At 53.5% G+C, this 18,102-nt stretch overlaps 11 protein-coding genes across 14 annotated transcripts in view; 6 read left to right on the top strand and 5 right to left on the bottom strand.

Moving 5' to 3' along the window:
- Positions 1-1,834: 1,834 nt before the first annotated feature.
- On the top strand, positions 1,835-2,467 carry H310_08439 (hypothetical protein; the record flags this gene model as incomplete). The annotated part of the gene is made up of 1 exon (XM_008874166.1): positions 1,835-2,467. The coding sequence occupies one exon, from the start codon at positions 1,835-1,837 to the stop codon at positions 2,465-2,467; it is 633 nt and encodes a 210-aa protein (XP_008872388.1).
- Positions 2,468-2,885: 418 nt separating this feature from the next.
- Positions 2,886-4,206, bottom strand: H310_08440 (hypothetical protein). Its single transcript, XM_008874167.1, has 6 exons — positions 4,124-4,206; positions 4,015-4,056; positions 3,724-3,962; positions 3,544-3,672; positions 3,352-3,491; positions 2,886-3,283 (listed from the first exon to the last, which is right to left on the bottom strand). The coding sequence occupies exons 1-6, from the start codon at positions 4,155-4,157 to the stop codon at positions 2,914-2,916; spliced, it is 954 nt and encodes a 317-aa protein (XP_008872389.1). The 5' UTR covers positions 4,158-4,206; the 3' UTR covers positions 2,886-2,913.
- A 461-nt stretch (positions 4,207-4,667) lies between these two features.
- H310_08441 (hypothetical protein) lies at positions 4,668-5,933 on the top strand. The gene is made up of 2 exons (XM_008874168.1): positions 4,668-5,446; positions 5,509-5,933. Exons 1-2 carry the CDS (start codon positions 4,697-4,699, stop codon positions 5,701-5,703), a joined length of 945 nt encoding a protein of 314 aa, XP_008872390.1. The 5' UTR covers positions 4,668-4,696; the 3' UTR covers positions 5,704-5,933.
- Positions 5,934-6,188: 255 nt separating this feature from the next.
- H310_08442 lies at positions 6,189-8,037 on the top strand. 2 transcript variants are annotated; one of them, XM_008874170.1, is made up of 5 exons: positions 6,189-7,190; positions 7,242-7,349; positions 7,406-7,473; positions 7,584-7,743; positions 7,811-8,037. In XM_008874170.1, the coding sequence occupies exons 1-5, from the start codon at positions 6,210-6,212 to the stop codon at positions 7,916-7,918; spliced, it is 1,425 nt and encodes a 474-aa protein (XP_008872392.1). In that variant the 5' UTR covers positions 6,189-6,209; the 3' UTR covers positions 7,919-8,037. The 2 variants fall into 2 exon arrangements, with proteins under 2 accessions (XP_008872392.1, XP_008872391.1); XM_008874169.1 differs by lacking the exon at positions 7,811-8,037 and having other exon boundaries at positions 7,584-7,799.
- H310_08443 (hypothetical protein) lies at positions 7,933-8,454 on the bottom strand. The gene is made up of 2 exons (XM_008874171.1): positions 8,405-8,454; positions 7,933-8,336 (listed from the first exon to the last, which is right to left on the bottom strand). The coding sequence occupies exons 1-2, from the start codon at positions 8,433-8,435 to the stop codon at positions 8,128-8,130; spliced, it is 240 nt and encodes a 79-aa protein (XP_008872393.1). The 5' UTR covers positions 8,436-8,454; the 3' UTR covers positions 7,933-8,127.
- Positions 8,455-9,013: 559 nt separating this feature from the next.
- On the bottom strand, positions 9,014-11,645 carry H310_08444. 2 transcript variants are annotated; one of them, XM_008874173.1, is made up of 6 exons: positions 11,555-11,645; positions 11,394-11,487; positions 10,848-11,284; positions 10,635-10,783; positions 9,309-10,350; positions 9,014-9,247 (listed from the first exon to the last, which is right to left on the bottom strand). In XM_008874173.1, exons 1-6 carry the CDS (start codon positions 11,621-11,623, stop codon positions 9,068-9,070), a joined length of 1,971 nt encoding a protein of 656 aa, XP_008872395.1. In that variant the 5' UTR covers positions 11,624-11,645; the 3' UTR covers positions 9,014-9,067. The 2 variants fall into 2 exon arrangements, with proteins under 2 accessions (XP_008872395.1, XP_008872394.1); XM_008874172.1 differs by lacking the exons at positions 11,394-11,487; positions 11,555-11,645 and having other exon boundaries at positions 10,848-11,357.
- Positions 11,646-12,131: 486 nt separating this feature from the next.
- On the bottom strand, positions 12,132-12,670 carry H310_08445 (hypothetical protein). The gene has a single exon (XM_008874174.1). The coding sequence runs from the start codon at positions 12,617-12,619 to the stop codon at positions 12,317-12,319; it is 303 nt and encodes a 100-aa protein (XP_008872396.1). The 5' UTR covers positions 12,620-12,670; the 3' UTR covers positions 12,132-12,316.
- A 187-nt stretch (positions 12,671-12,857) lies between these two features.
- On the top strand, positions 12,858-13,453 carry H310_08446 (40S ribosomal protein S28). Its single transcript, XM_008874175.1, has 2 exons — positions 12,858-12,927; positions 13,054-13,453. The coding sequence occupies exons 1-2, from the start codon at positions 12,925-12,927 to the stop codon at positions 13,258-13,260; spliced, it is 210 nt and encodes a 69-aa protein (XP_008872397.1). The 5' UTR covers positions 12,858-12,924; the 3' UTR covers positions 13,261-13,453.
- Positions 13,454-14,391: 938 nt separating this feature from the next.
- Positions 14,392-14,817, top strand: H310_08447 (hypothetical protein). The gene has a single exon (XM_008874176.1). It carries the CDS (start codon positions 14,422-14,424, stop codon positions 14,644-14,646), a length of 225 nt encoding a protein of 74 aa, XP_008872398.1. The 5' UTR covers positions 14,392-14,421; the 3' UTR covers positions 14,647-14,817.
- On the bottom strand, positions 14,704-16,643 carry H310_08448. 2 transcript variants are annotated; one of them, XM_008874178.1, is made up of 4 exons: positions 16,268-16,643; positions 15,879-16,190; positions 15,513-15,787; positions 14,704-15,068 (listed from the first exon to the last, which is right to left on the bottom strand). In XM_008874178.1, exons 1-4 carry the CDS (start codon positions 16,635-16,637, stop codon positions 14,841-14,843), a joined length of 1,185 nt encoding a protein of 394 aa, XP_008872400.1. In that variant the 5' UTR covers positions 16,638-16,643; the 3' UTR covers positions 14,704-14,840. The 2 variants fall into 2 exon arrangements, with proteins under 2 accessions (XP_008872400.1, XP_008872399.1); XM_008874177.1 differs by lacking the exon at positions 14,704-15,068 and having other exon boundaries at positions 15,235-15,787.
- Positions 16,644-16,785: 142 nt separating this feature from the next.
- H310_08449 (hypothetical protein) overlaps positions 16,786-18,102 on the top strand; it is a gene marked incomplete at both ends in the record, with an annotated part of 3,037 nt that continues 1,720 nt past the window's right edge. The window contains 2 exons of the mRNA XM_008874179.1: positions 16,786-17,438; positions 17,541-18,057. Coding sequence (XP_008872401.1) covers positions 16,786-17,438; positions 17,541-18,057 — 1,170 coding nt within the window. The remainder of the gene's footprint in view (positions 17,439-17,540; positions 18,058-18,102) is intronic.

Below are 18,102 nucleotides of genomic sequence, written 5' to 3' on the forward strand. Positions count from 1 at the left end.
GTCGTTGCGGCGGAGGAGGGGTAATGGTCTGGGGTGGATTTTCGTCGGCTGGCCTGACTGAGTTAGCGTTCCTCAATGGCAACCAAAACTCTTCGGACTACGTTAATACTCTAGGAGACTATATGTTTCCCTTTGCTCATCAGCATTATGCTGATGACTTCATTTTTATGCAGGATGGAGCCTCAATTCACTCGTCCAAGTACACGATGGCGTTTCTCCAAGATCACAACGTCAAGATTTTCGACCATCCATCACTCTCACCGGACCTCAATCCAATTGAGAATCTGTGGGGAATCATGGCTCGCCATGTTTATGCAAATGGAAGGCAATATCAAACAGTTGCAGAGCTCAAGACAGCCATTAAACGCGTTTGGGCCAGCATCGAGATGGACACCCTCAAAAACCTCATTCGATCAATGCCACGTCGTTGCTTGGCTGTGTGCGAAGCCAAAGGGGGCAAAACTGACTACTGAAAGTCATAATTGCATGAAATACATTCACTTCATATGAAAATTGTGTTTGTTTCTATTCTACTGGCGCGACACAAAATGTCGAATTTTACGAATAAGATACTTTCTCGTACGGTCGTGCCGTCCTATGTGCCTTGCTAGCAATTTCATGGCTACTGTAGCATCAAGGATGCCAAAAAAACCTTGCTTGTGCTATGACAGCGCAAAAATCAATCAAAGTGCTCTGTTTCTATCCATGTGGCGCGCACTGTAGAACTCCCGCTCCGCATGCGAATGATGCAAGGTTCAATCCCCTGTGACGTTTCATTTTATACCAGAATTGCAAGAGTGAGCCATGAATGGAATTTCTGTTATCATTGTTTGAAGTTTACATGTTGCACAACCAGGTTGCTGCTACTCAACACACAATGGCTGAACGAAATACGACCACAAGTATGGCAGGATTGGTTTTGGTCCCATCATTGCTTTGGTCGTTGTAAAGCCGGAATTGGCTCTTGTCACGTGTGTGCGTAACGTTCGTTGAGGGATGCCATATGCTATGGCAGCGGATGGAATGGTGTGTTGCTTCTTGATCACGTCGCTCACTGCGGCTGCAATCTCGTCGGGTGTGTACAGGGTACTTGGTGGCATTATTCAAGGTTGACACACTTGATGCCTCTGATTTCTAATTTTTATTCCCACCATAAAATTATGAGGGGTTTAGTTGTTGGAGTAACGAATTTTATCCAATCACAAGATTCTTGCGATTCTATTGGGTGAAAGAGCTCGGCTGATCACTGAGAGTTCGGCCGATCACTGAGAGCCGATGTTAATTGTGTTCAGCATGTCTGGAGGAATATAAATTTATACGTCATTTCTTGTAGTTGTAATAATTGCGCCAGATATACTCAAGTTTACTAAGCTGAAATTCGGCTGATCACTGAGAGACTACGTTATTGTAGGTATGGGCTGACTCTGACCCTTGTTTAAGTAATGGGGAGATATGTAAACTTGACGGTATCCAAAAATGCTGCCCTCTGATTGGCTGTAAACTCAACAATCAATTAAATTCCCTTATACAAGAATATATTTAGACAAGCCGTTTCGTCCTAATGAAATCATAACATATTGAACGGGAGAAGTGCAAACCACGACGTGGTGTAATGTGGGCACGATGGTCGAAGTAGATGTACTGGTATACGAAGAGCTGACTGTGAAGTTGGGTGCACAAAGTTGAGCGGATTTTTGCATACTTCAAAAAAATATTCTTTTAGCTGAGGTACTGATTAAGGTAGACTCAACCATGTTCCCACTGACCCAAACTCTTGTGGGGGTTTTGATCGGCCCAAGCTCCGAGAGTAGAATTCGCAGGCAATCAATCGACCATGAAGCCCGTCGGTCGGTTTTACTACGACATCATCTCGCCGTTCGCGCACCTCTTTTTGAAGATGCGCGCTCCGTTGGAGAAGAAGATGTCTCTCACGCCGGTTCCCATATTCCTGCCTGGTTTGCTGCGGTCCCAGAAAAACATCGGTCCGGCCGAAGTGGACGTCAAACGGGCATACTCGTACGCAAGCGCGGTGTGGAGAGCCAACAAGTTGGGCATCCCCCTGAAATTCCCACCTCGCCACCCGTTCGCCCCAGTCGCCGCACAGCGTCTGCTCCTGTCCTTGAATGCCGATATGGACACCGTAGAACGCGCCTTTGAGTTTGTCTGGGCGCAAGGTAACGATCCTGACGCTCAATGGGGCGACTTTTGTGCTGCCCTGGGTTTACCTCGAACGACGCTCAAGCCTCAAGACGAAACCATCAAGCAAGCTCTGATTCAAAACACGACGGACGCTGCCGCCGCCGGAGTGTTTGGCGTGCCAACTGTCGAAGTGGATGGACATGTTTTCTGGGGCTGTGACCATATCGATTGGCTTCACGATTACCTTGACAATCCAGACATGTTCACAGACCCTGCTTATAGCCGTACGCTGGCCACCGAAAACCCTCTCAAGAAGTCCAACCCTTGATCCCATGTTGATCCCATGGACCCATTTCATCACAGCGCCATGTCAATTCATGATAAGATGCTTAGTATGACCGTTCTTTGGCGTACGGAGTAATGAGTACTTACAAGGCAAAGTTGCGGTGGCATCACCATGAGAGCAGCGAAAGCAGGAGTGCCGACAGTGACGTGCAAGCGTGGAGGGGTCTACGGAAGCTTTGGCTGTGCCGGGTCGAATGTAAGGTTGGGCACAGTTTGCTTGGGCTCTACAGCTCAGCTTACACTATCAGCTGGTAGTTATGCCATGAGCTGGCGGATATCCTGCGCTCTCGGATCAATGAGCATCAACCAGGTCTGCCGTTGACGAAGAAGCGTCAGTTGATTAATTGTAAATTACACATTCGGATGTCTTATCCGGATGTCCTTCCATGTAACATGCATACTCTCCAACAGCGAAATTTTGAATTTGGTTTAAAAATTCAACCCAAGCAGCGTAAGCACCTTCTTGGACACTTCGACGCCAAGGAAGCATGCAGCGTTCGCAGGGAAAGCGCGAGCCATGGCCGGCCCCACGCCCTTAAAAAGAGCGCCATAGCCCTCCGCGGCCACGAGCTTCTTGTACGCCTCGGCAATACCCGAGAGGCCGGCAGCATACGTGCCCTCCGGAGCGGCTTGGATGCGCGACTTAATCACATCAGGAGGGATTGCGACGACCCAGTTGATAACGCCAGCCATCCCGCCAGCCACAAACGTGCGGAACGCGTTCAGTTCTTCCGGTGATTGCCCCGCGGGAGTTAAGAATCGCTTGACACCCTCGTAGCCCGCAAAGTACCCCACAGAACTAAACATCACATAACCTCATCAATTACAATGGCCACGTCACCCTAGTCAGCGATTTATCCAACGTACCCAGGAACATCACGAAGCAGGGTTGCTTCCCAGCCAGTGAAGACGCTGCGAAGCCCACCAGTCTTGTACAAGTGCTTGGCACAGTCGCTCATGCCATTAAACTGCACGGGTTCACCGCGGGCGACGGCCTGCGATTGGATCTATGTCCGGTAGGTGTCAGCACAGCCCTCAAGAAACCACAACTCCTTGTACCTGGAGGAGACACTTGATCCGCTCACCAGGAGCCATGACCAACGTGGTGGGAATGGCCGAAAACCCACCGGCAAACATGATTTGATTCATCGAGAGTTTGTCCGAGTCGGACATTCCCGCCGCTTTGCGCTGACAGCGGACCCTTCAACGCAAGGAACACCCAGGGCGGGAACGACTTACCGCAATCAGCGCGCCCATGTCATACCCCCAGAAGCAAATGGCAAAGATGGGCGTCACGCCCACCAGCGGTGCAGACATGCCGCGGTAAAGACCCTTGACGCCGTCCTTGGCTACAATTTTACGGGCACAATCCACGGCGCTCGTGTACAATGGCGCTTCTCCGGCCTTGGGCGTCGGCATCGTTTGCATGTTCACTTTAATTAAGTCGAGGGGGTGTCCCGCAGCAACCAAGCACATGCCTGCATGGACAACGTCAGCGACAAAGACACACATCCGAGGAGGTTGTCGTACCACCGAACCCTCCAGACAGGAACGACTTCAACGGGGTGCTTCCTGCAAAACACACAGAAAGGCATCATCAGCATGGGGACAAATGTGTCTACGGGTGGCGCGCGCATACCTTGCGCAACGTCGTGCTTGTCTTCGCCTGCCATGCTTCTCGGAGATCAGAAAATGGCGGCGAGGAAATCCTTGTACGTTGACTATACAGCACAAGTGTGAGGTCGACTCGCATCCGGATACGATTCTCGATATCCGGTATCGTGACAGTGAACCGAAACAGGGAAACATGGGCGACGGACATATACTTGAAAATTGTATGCTCTGGGTTGGATGCGGTTTCGTACAAAGATCGTCAGGCGCCGTGTCGGCGCACGAATGCCGCCACGTGCGATGGAAACCATGCGACGTACTTGACAATGACTTCCTGGGTTTGTAAAAGTGACAGAGACGTCCGTACGCGATGCCCATGCGCTTGCAGCAGTGTGCACAAGGCGCAGCTCGCGTCGACCGCTTCTCCCGCTGATAACGCGCAGGAGGGTCTGATGAATGATTGGTTGGTCTGTGCCATTCCGAAGCACATTTGGGGGGGGGGTGGAGTTGGCATCAGCTCGTCGTATCAAAGTAGATGACGTTTGATATAACGGTAGCGTGGCTGTGAAACCGTTCAAGATTCAACGCCCCCGCATGCTGCATGGTCCGAGCAAAGAAAGGTTTGAGCAGCGCCGCGACGAGCAACCGCCCCAAGACACCGAATGCGCCAACACCGGCTGTGCTGTTGCCAGAAACGTCGGCAGCGCATGCGGCGAAGAATGCCGAAAACATGATTGAATTCCTCCATCGGACCTTTGACCGCGACGGGTTCTGGGCTCCGTCTGCGGATTTGGCAGTGTACTTGAGGCAGCCTTTGCTTAGTCTTCACTCGATGGGCCGGGATGAAATCAATGCGATTTGGTCGACGGCACTCGTCCTTATCTATTGCATGGCCCATCTCTTCGACTACCATCAGTACTGGATGAAGGTGGCTGATGCCGCACGGGCATGGCTGTTCCGACAGCCATTCTTCGATGTTGCGTACGTGGATTTGGTCAAGCGCGGATGCGTGCTTCTCAACGCCGACCCAAAAGCCATGCTTGCGTCGGTGTTTTCAAAAGATGGCAGTGCGAACGTGGACGACCTCCTCGAGCCACGACAATGTGGAAACTGGGTCGAACTGTACCTGGACACGCCGCCGTACTCGAAATATTATTGGAACAAGGTCACGAACGAAACGAGATGGGATCACCCGAGCAACCCCCCGGCCATAGCCCAACCTACTCCGGCCGAACGCGACGCACAGCTTCGCACCCAGGCTCTCGCCACCGCCAAAGCCGAACGGCTCGCCATGGTCCTCCCCATGCGAATAACCATCCATCGCAAGCCATACATTCCACCAAAGCCTGAGGTACGTATCCACCCAGTCTGAATGCATCGATAAGTCGGGAAGGACTGAGTGATTCGATCTAGCCATGCGAGTCGTGTGTCTCGGACCCCAAGACGGCAAGCGTGTTCTGCCAAGCCTGCGATTTATACCTGTGCGATGGATGTTGCGACGCCATGCACCTTCATCCGAAACGAGCCAACCATTCCGAGACATCGTTTCGCTTTGCAGTTTGTGTTGGGTACATGGGTTTCCCTTACATCCGACACAAGAAGAACTGATGCCATGGGGACGTCCGACTGCATCCCACGAAAAACGGACCAAGTTGTGGGTCTCACCCAACGTCACAGTGCTATGTGCTGTGCAATCCAGTTGTACATGTCGTTTCACGATCGTGACTCGATGATGAGCCCAGTGCCTGCAGGAGGCGGACGCACAGTGTTTCCGAACATTACATTGAAGGGAGGCAATCCTGTCTTGAAAACACGTAGAGATGCCTGGTCTGGATTCTCTTTGGACCACCGATCTCGACGTGAAACCAGTCCACTGTTGCTGTGTCTGGCGTTGAGGTGTCTGGCTAACATGGCCAGCAATTTGCGCCTCATGCGCCAGCAGCGACCGTCGTCGGTGACAACGCGAGAGCGCTGGTGGCAATGCGCCGATATTGGTGGAGCCAATCCGCGATGAGGTCTCGAAATATAAAAAAATGAATACAAAATTAGAGATACTCCATATTGTATGTATTATATTTTCACGTGTGGGAGAACTCCATTCGAATCCCGTGACCATGTTCGGCTCAACAGCAACTTCATTCGGCGCTCCGGCGGCCACAACAGCACCAGCGACGGGGTTCTCGTTTGGACAGACGCCCAGCACGCCAGCTTCTAATCCTCCGACTGGTGGATTTTCTTTTGGTGGCGCCGCGACGACTCCTGCCGCTGCACCAACAACGGGCGGCGGCAACGCGTTCTCTTTCGGAAGCACCACTCCCGCACAGCCGGCCAATTCGACAGTGAGTGGGTTCTCATTTGGCGGGTCCGCTCCTGCGTCCACCGCGGCCACCGGAACTAGCACCACACCAGGTTTCTCCTTTGGCGGCAGCAGCACTCCCGCTGCAACTGCTGGTTCAACCACAACAGCTCCGTTTTCGTTCGGGGGTAGCACCACACCAGCTGCGCCTGCAACTGGCACATCCACGGGCTTTTCGTTTGGTGGAAGTACGAACCCTGCCGCAACGACTACGACCACGGCGACTCCATTTTCGTTCGGGGGCAGCACGGGAGCTCCAGCGACAGGTGCATCCACCGGCTTCTCTTTCGGTGGAGCAAGCACAACCCCAGCTGCGCCGAGTGCATTTTCCTTTGGGTCTTCCTCTGGCTTTGGCAACACTGCCAACAACAAACCGACCACATCTGCCTTTGGCTTTCCTGCGGCTACGACGACCTCGAATCCTGCGAACGCATCTATGAATGCTGCTGCGTTCGCCGCCGCCAACTCGCCGCTCGACAGCTTAAACGGGGTGCGCATGGCATACACGGACCCGTTCCAGTCTCGCTTCAAGCACATGTTCTACAACGCCGTCGACCCCTCGCAGAAGCACTTGTACAGTCGCCCACCCCACGTTGGCGAGAAGCTGTGGATTCAGGCACAGCGTGATAACCCCGATCCGGCCAACCTGGTCCCGGCTGCCGTCGTCGGCTTCAAGGAGCTCTCGACGCGGATTCAGCTGCAGCAGGCGCACATCAAGAAGTTTCACGGCTATGCCAAGGTACATTGGAGTGACGTGTTTGGTCGCGGCGGAAACATTCATCTATCGTAGGATTTGGTTGTGCAAGTTCAAGAGATGGAAAAGGCATCGCGCAACACAGATGTCAAGCTCACGCAGTGCCGGCAGCAGCACATCGCGCTCTTCCATCGACTTGTCCAGGTGAGAGTGCCACTTGGACTCGCCCTTGACCCTCATGGACTGTGTGGTGCTTGTAGCTCATGCGCAAGCTGGAGCTGTTCAAGCAACTTCGAAAGCCTCTCCACGCGAATGAACACCACTTGGCGTACGTACTGCTCATTCGCCATCATATTTCATGGACAGGGTTGCGGAGTACGCCATGTCTGTGTCGAGATGGCCAGTCCCTCGTTGCTCACGTTGCTCTGCTTGTTCTAGAGCAACATTGAAACACGTGCAGAGCTTGCTGGACAACCCGACGCAATTCAAGGCGCACATGCACGAACTCATGACGCTGCAGTCCCTTCAAGCAGCGCTACCAACGCAACAACGACCAGATGCCCCCCTCACAGAGGAGGATTTGGCCACAGTCTTCCGGGTAAAGCAGTTCCCGTGATGCCTGACTGCACTTGCAGTGATACTGACCTCGGCGATGGCATGGCTAGGTGCTCGACAAGCAGCGAGAAGGCCTCGAACACCTGACCCGAATCTTGAACCAAGACATGCGAGACGTTCAAATCATGAAGAAAGCACTGGAAGACGACAGTGCGTGAACACAGACGAACTAGTGGTCCCGAATGAGCGCAGTCGGTAGATGATTCATAGGTGTATTAGTACACAAACGTCCACCTTCTATCTACAACAGATCGACGCATGACAGTCACATTACCAACCCGTCCATGGTTTATCCTTCTGTGCACACAATCAAGGGCACCAGGAGAGCGAGCAACGCATCCTGCGTCGATTGCGGCCGCTTGAATACTTAGTGGTGGTAAGGATCAGTGGGGCCCCACGTTTCAACGATGATGGGGGATTCCTCAAATTGATGGAGAGGAGGGGGCGACGACAACGTCCATTCGAGGGTTTCGCTCAATTCAGGAATCACAACATCAGGGTCGGTCGACTTGCCCGCGGCTTCCGACGTGAAGGCACGTGCAGCCAAAGGGCGGGCCACAGCAGAGCGGGTGGAGGCTACACATGAACAACCCCGTCAATGGCCATTGTCTATTTCTCAACGACTTGGACGCCTCTGCACGTACCAAGAGTGCGGAGTGCGGCGACGCGAAGCATGGTCCAAAGTCAATTCTGTTCTGTGCACCCTTCATTTGGCCCCATCCAATGGTTGCATACTTTTTTACAGTCAGCTGAATCCATACAAATTTCAAGTACACGGTGCGTTTCCCTATCCCCGAATCCGGATATGATCGGGAGGATCGACCGCGGAACATCCGGATACTGTATCCGACACGGTCGAATTCCACGTCGATTCGATCGATGGAACGAGAGGTCGACGTCGTTGTTCGCCGTGCTACATGTCCAGTTCCATGAGAGTCCAGCATGCCCCGACGTGTACTATAATGCATGGTGTAGTGCATGTGGACTTGCTGACTTCTCCAAACCCAATTGAGCATGGGAAGTCCACTTGGTATGTGCCGTGCAGTTCATCCTCAAGTGTGCCATTGAGACGCGAAGGTGGTGGTGGGTGGGTCGAAAGGAGCACTAGGGTCTTCGACTAGTATAATTTGAGGGGGCATGCACGTATCACGTGCTGAGCGATCGAGCAAGTGACGGCGGGTGCTGACGAAACATTCCCGACGCGGCAGCTACAGCGTGACCTGGTCCATGTCGTTGCCTGTCACGAACAAGAATGTGGGCGAAGTGTGCATTACGTTGTGGGTGGCATGGTCTATAGGTTATTCCGCTTAGAACCGCGTCGGTTTCTTGTTGGATGTGTTGTTGGACGTGGCGGCCTTGCGCTTGAGGTTCTCGACAATGGCGTTGACTTCTGCCGTGGCGGGTGCGGCATCGGTCAAAGTCGTCCCCACATCGGTCGGTGCGCCTTTGGCCAGTTTTCGCCTCGTTTCAAAGATCGCTTCCGTTGCCTACCAAGACGATTTCAGCATCATGGTAGACCCCACATCATGTCGTCATCTCGCGGAGTACCTCCGTCCGCTTGAATCGCGAGTCCGTCGGGTCCAAGCTAAAGTCTGGGTTGTTGGACACGAGCTGGGAGAATCGGTTGTCTTCTGGGTTAAAGGCAAACCCTTCCTGGAGACCCGTCGCATGGGCCTTGAGCTTGTCGATTTGTTTCTTGTGGTGCTTGCCCTTTTTGTCTTTGTGCTTCTCGAGCTTGGCAATGAACTTCATGTCAAAGTCGCGCTTGTCTTCGTCATCGTCTTCGTCAGCAGCACCAGCCCTGGCGACCCTGTCTTTCCCTTTGCCCTTCTTGGCCTGCTTCATTGATGCCAGCTGCGCCTCGTGGGCGAGCTTGGCGGCCTGTCGTTTGTCGTGCTTCTTGATATTCTTCTCGTGCTTCTTCTCGCGCTGGTACTTTTCAAACGGCGTTTCATTCGCCTCCATCTCTCGAAGCTGCTTGGCTTTGAGCACGTCCGTCGCATCGTTGAACGTCATCTCCATGTCGCCTTGTTCGCCGTCGCCGAATGGGTCGTCGTCCTCCGCCTTGTTGGCTTTCTTGTCCTTGTTTCCCTTCTTTTTCTTGCGCTTCTTCATGTCGTCCGCGCTGTCGTCGTCGCTCCCGAGAAGTGCTTTGCGATACTTTTGCTTGAGCGCTTCAACATCGTCGTCGGACGCGCCGTCGTTGTCGTCATCCGACATGGCCACGTACGCAGAAAAGTCGTCATCGTTGAGGTCCTTCCAGTTAGCCGGCCGCGTCAGCTTGTCCATGCGCTCGCCGTCTTCCTCGTCCCATGTGCATTCCAGCTCGGTGTTTTGCAGCGCGAGTGTGGCAAATATCGCAGGCGTATACGTATCTGGCACGGACGTCGCCGTCTCCTTCGGTGAGTTTGTAAACTCGACGTCGTCTGGTACAAAACGCAAGTCCAACGTGTTGCTCGACGTCTCGTACTCGAGGCCATCGCACGCGTCGAACACAGCCGACGCCGCCGCGACCGAGTTGAACGTGGCGACGGCGTAGTAGTACTTGAGCTTTTCCAATTCGTGCTGGCGAAGTTTCTCCTTGTCGAACCTACACATCCATCGGTTGTAACGTGGAGAGTATGTCCAAGGCATCCTAGTCGACCGGACCAGCACCCAAATCACGCCCAGCACGACTCGCACTCGAGTCCTGTGCGTGAAGATGGATGTCGGTCTCTATGCCACATATATGGCAGAAAGCGCACTCACACACACACTCGATGGATGCCCTTCCGCCACATGAAGGACACACATCATGGTAGAACGACATCGAATCGATCGCTCCAAACAACGCCAGGCCAGTTCCAAGCACGACACAAGACGATGGCAACGTACCCATCGTCGGCATCGGCCGTCGCGCGGACCCCCAATGGATCGTCATCGTCTTCGGAAGCATCATCCGTGTCAGAGCCGCTGCCTCCATCCTCCGTCGTCTTCTTTTCATCCGCCCAGAGTCCCCGTGGGCCATACTTCTCCTCTTCAGCCTACAACCCACCAGAGCCCACGGGGTGAGATGCACCATGCGCAACATCGCGTCACTCTGCGTACCATTCGCGCCAAGCCAAAGTCGGACGGGTACACGACCACACTGTGGACGATACCTGCGGCGGGAAGGAAGGACTGGAAGAGTGCAAGCAAGTCAACGGCACGCATGCGGCTCCAGTCGCAGTTCATGATTGCAAAACGCTTCGTCTCTTCCCCAAGCGGGATGTCTTCTTCCTCCTCGTCTTCTTCCTCATCAACATTCGCATCGTCGTCGTCGTCACTGCTGTCTTCCGACGAAGAAGACGACGACTGGCCGCTCAATTCCCCGCGAGCTTTCTTGTTCAGGTACGCAATTCGGCGCTCCGCGGCTGTCAACGGCTTTTTGGATGCCACGGTAGCTGCTTCGTCGTCGTCATCGTCGTCTTCGCCTTCGACGTTGTAAAACTTCTTCATGTCGTTCTCTTGTTTTTCAATTCGACGCCCATACTTGTCGTACTTGCCTACATCCTGTGAGGTTCCGCACGTGACTCTGAAATTCCTGCGCCACGACGAGCATGTGCAGCTCCATGCGCAACAGACACAGTAAGAAAGGAATGCGGTGTCATGTACCCTGCACGCTCTGAAACTTCTTGTCGGTTAACACGGCTTTGAAGCGCGTGTCGAGTTGAACCTTGTTCTTCTTCTTCGAGTTTCTGGCAAACCGCTGAAGTGGACGACACGTCAGGCACACTCGTGGAAGACTATCGTTCGTTCTAGATGACCATACGTACAGGGTCGTTGTGGACTTTGTTGAAACGCGGGTCTGTCACCACGGCCGACGCCGCTTGCTTCGACGACATGATGCTCGGATCAATATGCAAGTTGAAGCGGTCGATTGATTGGTGGTTGGAAATGACTCGACCAAGTACGACGTACTTTATACGGACTTGTCCGTTTCACCTTGTGAAGGAATGAATCTGCTGCATTCATGCGGCGGCAGGCCGCTCGTCGACGGTAGACACGTGCAACTTTGTGAATAAGCGAAGTATGTGACGGATATTATCATTCAACGCGATTGCCATGACCAGACTGGACTAATCGTCGAGAGCATTGCTCATTGACGTGCACCCACGTATCTGCCTGCGTCCACAAGTACAAAGGAACGCGTTGCCAACGATCAGTTCCTCATCGGGGGACTTACATCTCACACTTGCTACGCGCAAAGCTTCACCTCGGCGTACATCCTCATGATTGGTCTCGTAAGACATGACAGCACGTGTTGTACGTTGAGCTTACATACACTTGTTGCGAGGGCAATCATAGTGCGCAAACCACTCATGCCTGTTGGTGAGAGGTACGCAATGACGATGGAAACTTAAATCTACTCCTGCATGATTTAATTATTTGAGTTGGCCAGTCCTCACGACATTGGTACATGGAAGTTCGCTGTGATGGCGAAGCGCTGACCTTTTGGGACGATTCTTCGCATGCGAGCGACCTCCTCTTGTGCTGTATCATACAACAAAGATCTATTACCAGTCCATGTCAGATCCTTACGCAGACTTCGAGACTGCCGACGCCGCCTTGGCATCGAGCGTCACAATCGCCTTCTTCCAGTCCTTTTCCTTGTACACAAATCGTCCTTGCATTGCGCGCTTGAACTTGCCTTCGTAGTTCATGGTGGCAACCTTGACGACAGGGAGGTTGTAGACCTTTTGCAAGTACTCCTTGATGTCGTGCTTGGTGTAATTGGTCTCGACGCGGAAGATGTGTTCGTTCTCCCGCAGTCTGGACTTGGGAGTCTTGGCCACGTACGTGACGGCCATGTTCGGGAAGCGGAGTCGATTCCACACCATGATGATGCCCACGGGATGAGGAAAACTGACCGCCGTCAAGTGTTTGGCGGCGCAATTCTTTCCATTCATCCAATCAAATGTCAAGAAAATCGAATCCTTTCTACCAATCATGAGGAAGCTAACGACTGGCGTCGCCCTCGGCCACGAAATGCACCAATCAGATATGCGTACGAATTTTAGCCAATGCGAATCGATATCGATTCTGACTGGCGGAGCGGATTTGCCCAACTTGACTGGAGGCTAACCCAGGAGCGCCACTTGCATAATTCATTCGAGTTCTCGCCCGCCCACTCACATTAATTACCATGGTATGTGAACCCTTCATGATGATGGAGGTGTGTCGGAAGGGGTGTGCTGTGTGAGATGGAGGAACCGCGTTACAGGATGACGTGGTCGTTGTACAGGGGTCTCATCCGGTATCGATGTGTGTGTAGGATCAACCTGTCAAGCACGCCAAGGTCATCAAAGTTTTGGGCCGCACCGGTAACACCGGTAATGTGACTCAAGTGCGCGTGGAATTCTTCGACGATTTCGGCGGCAAGGAAGCGCGCTCGTTGATCCGCAACGTCAAGGGCCCTGTCCGTGAAGGCGACATCTTGTCGTTGTTGGAATGGGAACGTGAAGCTCGCCGTTTGAGATAAGTGGTCGGCGGCTGCAGGTAGCCACAAGGTTGTGAAGCGTTTGCCGCAGCGACGACTCGAACGGATCATGGAGAATCGACCCCGTTGTCCCTCAGGGTCGTCGTAAGTGACGAACGCCAATGCCTTTGAGCCTTGAATCCTCCTTTGCACTTTGTACGGTTATTTTCCAATGAGAATATGTAAATGATGGGCACGCGAGGGTCTCGTTTCGTTTGGAGTTGTTGCCAGTCGTGCGCTGTGAAGACGAAGGAACGTGCAGCGAGAGGCTGCAACGCTTGAAGCGCTGTTGGACAGGAATTGGGAGAAGATGCAATCAAGAGTCTTAGGCACGAGGACACATGATCGCCACACTGCAATTGCATGGATTAGAACTACCGAGACTACCAATAAACACAGGTAACGTTTAGATTTCAAGCGCATTTCACCTGCTCGATCACATTCAGCATGTACATCGTGGGTGTTCAGGTCCTCAATCGTATCTCGACAAGATGACACAAATCAAGGACCTTAATGCGAGATGAAGGTACCAAAATGACGTGATAAGCACTGGATCGAGGAGGGCGTGGCTCGGTCACCACAACGGCACACAATTATGTCGAGAATGGCCATCCCTCGCGAAGGGCACGCACGGATAACCAGATGTTCACCTTTGCATTGTTCATCAGATAACGCAGTCTCGATGGCACGTGCAGTTCGCCTTACCAAGCGCATGATCTTGTTCTATTCGCGTGTACCAACTCACGATACTGTTGATCGTAACATGCACATGCAACGACAGCTACACTTTATGCACGATTCTTGCGTTGTTTGACCATACACATCCCTTCGCAGGAGGTATGGGGCTCTCGATGGCGTGCTGCCACTTCGCCGCCTCGCGTCGTCGTCTCGCATCCGGTCGACCTTTCACAGCAGACACCACTTATCTGTCTGTCGGGTGAATGGTTTTTACCCGCCAGTAACAGGTGTCGGGAGTGGTCGCCTGTGCCCCTCCTTTTGTCATTGAGGAGTGGTACGTTACGTACGGTTATACGTTTTAGCTTCCGTTTGTTATGGAAGTGCTTGCCAATACCAGTACACGGAATGTACGTACGTGAATGTTCGCCATCCTAGTGCTGGGTGGTGTGGGGCGCAGTCATTTCGCTCGCGCATTTCCAGAGAATCATGGCCGTCGAAAAAGTGGTCCGCTGGCACAAGCTTGGTCTTGGCAACTTCATCGTGCACGAACTCAAGCGCGACATGTTCCGCCCGTTTGTCTACGGCGGTATTGCCTCCTTCTTCATCTGCGGTGTCCTCCCTACCCGTGGCGCAACTGACGAAGACAAGGCCAAATCCGTCTTCTGGCAACGCGTTAACGGCAAGTTCGACTGGGCCGCGGAACACCATTAAAGATCCTCCCGTGCTCCGCACAACGTTCCTCCCATACGCAGCACAACATACTCGATCGATAAGCAACGCCCCTCTCGTCTGTTAAACGTGTTAATGGAGAGACGCGATGAAGCATCCGTCCGAGTTTGCCCATCGTACACATGTGTGCCTACATCATGCCTCGTCGTCGAACACACCATCCAACGAACAACAACTTAAACCGTGTCTAACACAGCGAGCTTGCGCACACGCGACTGCCCTTGGAACACCTCGTCGGGTACGTTGAAATGCGATGGATCAGGAACAATCGGCGGTACAATGTGGACAGGCACTTGCCACTGCAGGTGCTCCGTGGACTCGAACTCGAACGCTAGGACGTAGACGTGGCTCATGACGTCTGTTTCGATCGTCGGCGTGATGTCCACGGGCAGCGCAAATCGCATCTACGCACCCACCCATAACGTTAGGATCCCTGGTGCCGCACGAATATAGCCCTCAAACGACGCGACGGCATCCACCCATTCTTCAGGTATTTTTCGCAACTCCGAGCATCCGCAGCTCTCCACCTCATGCGCCGCACCACAACGAATCCATTTGGAAACGCCATCACACCTCCCTCCATGTTCAATCATGGTATGCAGGCTGGAATGACACACTGCACCAGCACACCACGTACATACATGCATGAAAAAAACACCGATGCACGCCCGTTGTCGACTCCACGAGCGCTTGCATCGACAGCAAGGACATTCCGACACACGGGGATATGCGCTCCATCATCATGAACAAAGTGGACGTTGCTAAGGCGATTCGTCGGACAAAGCCCACCCGTGAAAAATGCTTCATGCCCGGTAAAATGAACAATGTGAGGAGGGGGTTGTTCCTACGTGGGTGTGGAGCATGCCGGCTGTGGCTTCCATCGCTGTCTGGAGCGTGTGGGTGTTGACGACGCGGCCAGGATCCAGCGACAGAGCGCCAAGGCGCTCCTCAACGATCAGCGACGCCGAGATGCTCTTACACACTTGCGTGGCTTTTGAAAAGTCAAACGCGACGAGAACGACATCCCCTGGCATGTACGTTTGCTTGACGAAGGTGACCTGCACCAAGTGGAACGACGCTTGTCCGATCGTGAAATGCCTTGTGTGGGTGCCGCCCAGTCGTTCTAACGGGAAACGTCAGCACGTCGATACGTATGATGGAGACGAGCCCGTCAATCGATGTGGAAGACGATAGCTTTGAGAAGATTTCCCTACCAGTGTCGACACGTCCGTGCATGACTCGTGGCACGACTTCAAATGGAATCTCGTGGCCATGGCGCACTGCTACGGGGATTGCTCGCACGTCATCAGTGGGCGACATCAGACCGACCGGCGGCGGCGGCACCAGCACCACGGGGCTAGATGGAGACATTGTTGTTGCATCATTTCGCAATGGCGGTGCAAACTGAAAGGTCGACGAGGTGACTCCAGCGTAAATGTCAAACGGAAGATGCAGCGTTTGTATCTTCTGGGTTCCTTGCACCTTGAACGTGAACGAGAGGACGTAAAAGACGCGTGCCGAAGTGCCTATCAGTGCAGGAAGAGCGTTAAGGAGCACGAAGCAGTTGAGGGTACACGGCAGAAAAACAATAAGACGCACGCACCCTTGAACGACGGACACATTTTCGCTGGCAATCCGGTGGCGAAGTGTGACGTCGTCGAGCGCTCGACGTCGATCTCAGAGTACAAGACGGTGGGTTTGCCCTGGTAAATGCAAATGCCAGTGGGACCCGAAAACGTCTTGACGTCGGGAAGGTTCAATGACTTCATGAACGACTCGTCCATGGCTGTGACGGGCATGATAGGGATGGTGAGGACGTCCGAGTCCACGCATAGATGTCCATGCACTTGCACGACGCCCCACTCGATGTACAGTTTTCTCGGGGACTCGATCTTCACGTACCCACGGACGGCTCCGCCCGCATGGAAGTGCCCGCATGTGAGCCGCGCTTCAACATGGACGGATTCGCCCATCCGTCGGCGCTTTTTGAAATGTCCTCCTTCCATGCATTGATTGGATGAAATTCGAAATTCTTTTTAGCCAATCATCAACACGAATATCTGACTAATAACCGTCCATGGTAACCGCATTGAGCAAGGACGACATGGGTGGGCCGCGACGATGGATCCTGTAGTCGAAGCAAGCGCGTTTATTGCCCATCGATGGCACAAACCGACAGAGTCGAGGACGTCCACCGCCACAGCGTCGCTGCAAGGCGCCACCCACGTGTTAGATTTCCACAATTCCAAGAGAGACAAGCACATGAATCCCTACGACACTCGCGCGCTTCGATCGCATCCCAAGCCACCACAACGGTGCACATCATCCCCAAACGACGGTGACACGCTGTTTGCGTACCAGCCACTGTTTTGTGACGAATTCATGGATGCCCAAGGAGTCTTGTTTTCAATGTCCAAGACACCACGCGAGCGCTCACCCGTCGCAGCAGTCCCCAAGGCATCGCGAAAGCGACCGCAGTCCGCCACAGTCAAGCGCGTAACGAGCCCACCCGTCGCCATGAAAAATGTCATAAGTACTGCCCGGTTGCTGGATGAACCGACCGACGACCCCGTTGCGACAATGATCTATCGAAGCCCTGGCTTCAAGCAAAGGTCGTTGCAAGCACTCGAAGCAGAAACATATAGGCTGCTGGACCACACAAGATCAGTTGTCGCATGGGAGTCGGTCCGGGCGCCTTGCGGTCCTGCACTGTCGGTTGTGCGAATGCGGAACGATGGCAATGACCGCGGAATTTCGACCACGGGTCGCCATCGGTAAGTAGCCGCAGATGCTGTACCAAGCGAGAACGATCGCGCACCACTGCCCTTCTCGGCTCTTGTAAACTTTGCATTGACTAAAACACTGAAGCATTGTAGGCCTTCGCTGCAGGAAGTCGACCGAGCATGCCACTGCATCTACAAGTTTGTGTGTCGGCAATACCTACGCCGCAAACGCGATCGGTTCGTGCGGGCGTTGCAAGCGAGCCACCCTGACGTCCGCGAATTCTCGGACGGCGTCATCGTTGCATGCAGAATGTTCTCTTGCACGAAACAAGCAAAACGTTCATCTCATAGAGCCCACATGGCCGTCGAGTCGTCCTTGGAAGCTTGGCCCTCGAACCAAGCTTCAAAGCACTCAAACAAGCCAGCCAAGAAAGGCTGCGCCAGCGGTTGTTCGTCGTCGAAATCCAACCCCCCCGAGACCATGCACGGGAAAGACGACCAGATCGACGCTGGGTCCAGCAATAGAATCCCTCCAAAGCGTCGAAAAGGGACCGAAACGACGTCGGCGCGCTGTACCCTGGCGAGAAGCGACCCACTCAGGAAGCTTCGATGCCATGTCGTCCGAGTCAAGGCTGCTAGGCGTGCAGATGCCACATCGACAAGTCAATCCGTGCGATCCACCACCGTACGCCACGGTGCCGACGACGACGATGCT

Source organism: Aphanomyces invadans (assembly GCF_000520115.1).
Source record: "Aphanomyces invadans strain NJM9701 unplaced genomic scaffold supercont1.17, whole genome shotgun sequence".
In the NCBI taxonomy this organism is placed as follows: domain Eukaryota; phylum Oomycota; class Saprolegniomycetes; order Saprolegniales; family Verrucalvaceae; genus Aphanomyces; species Aphanomyces invadans.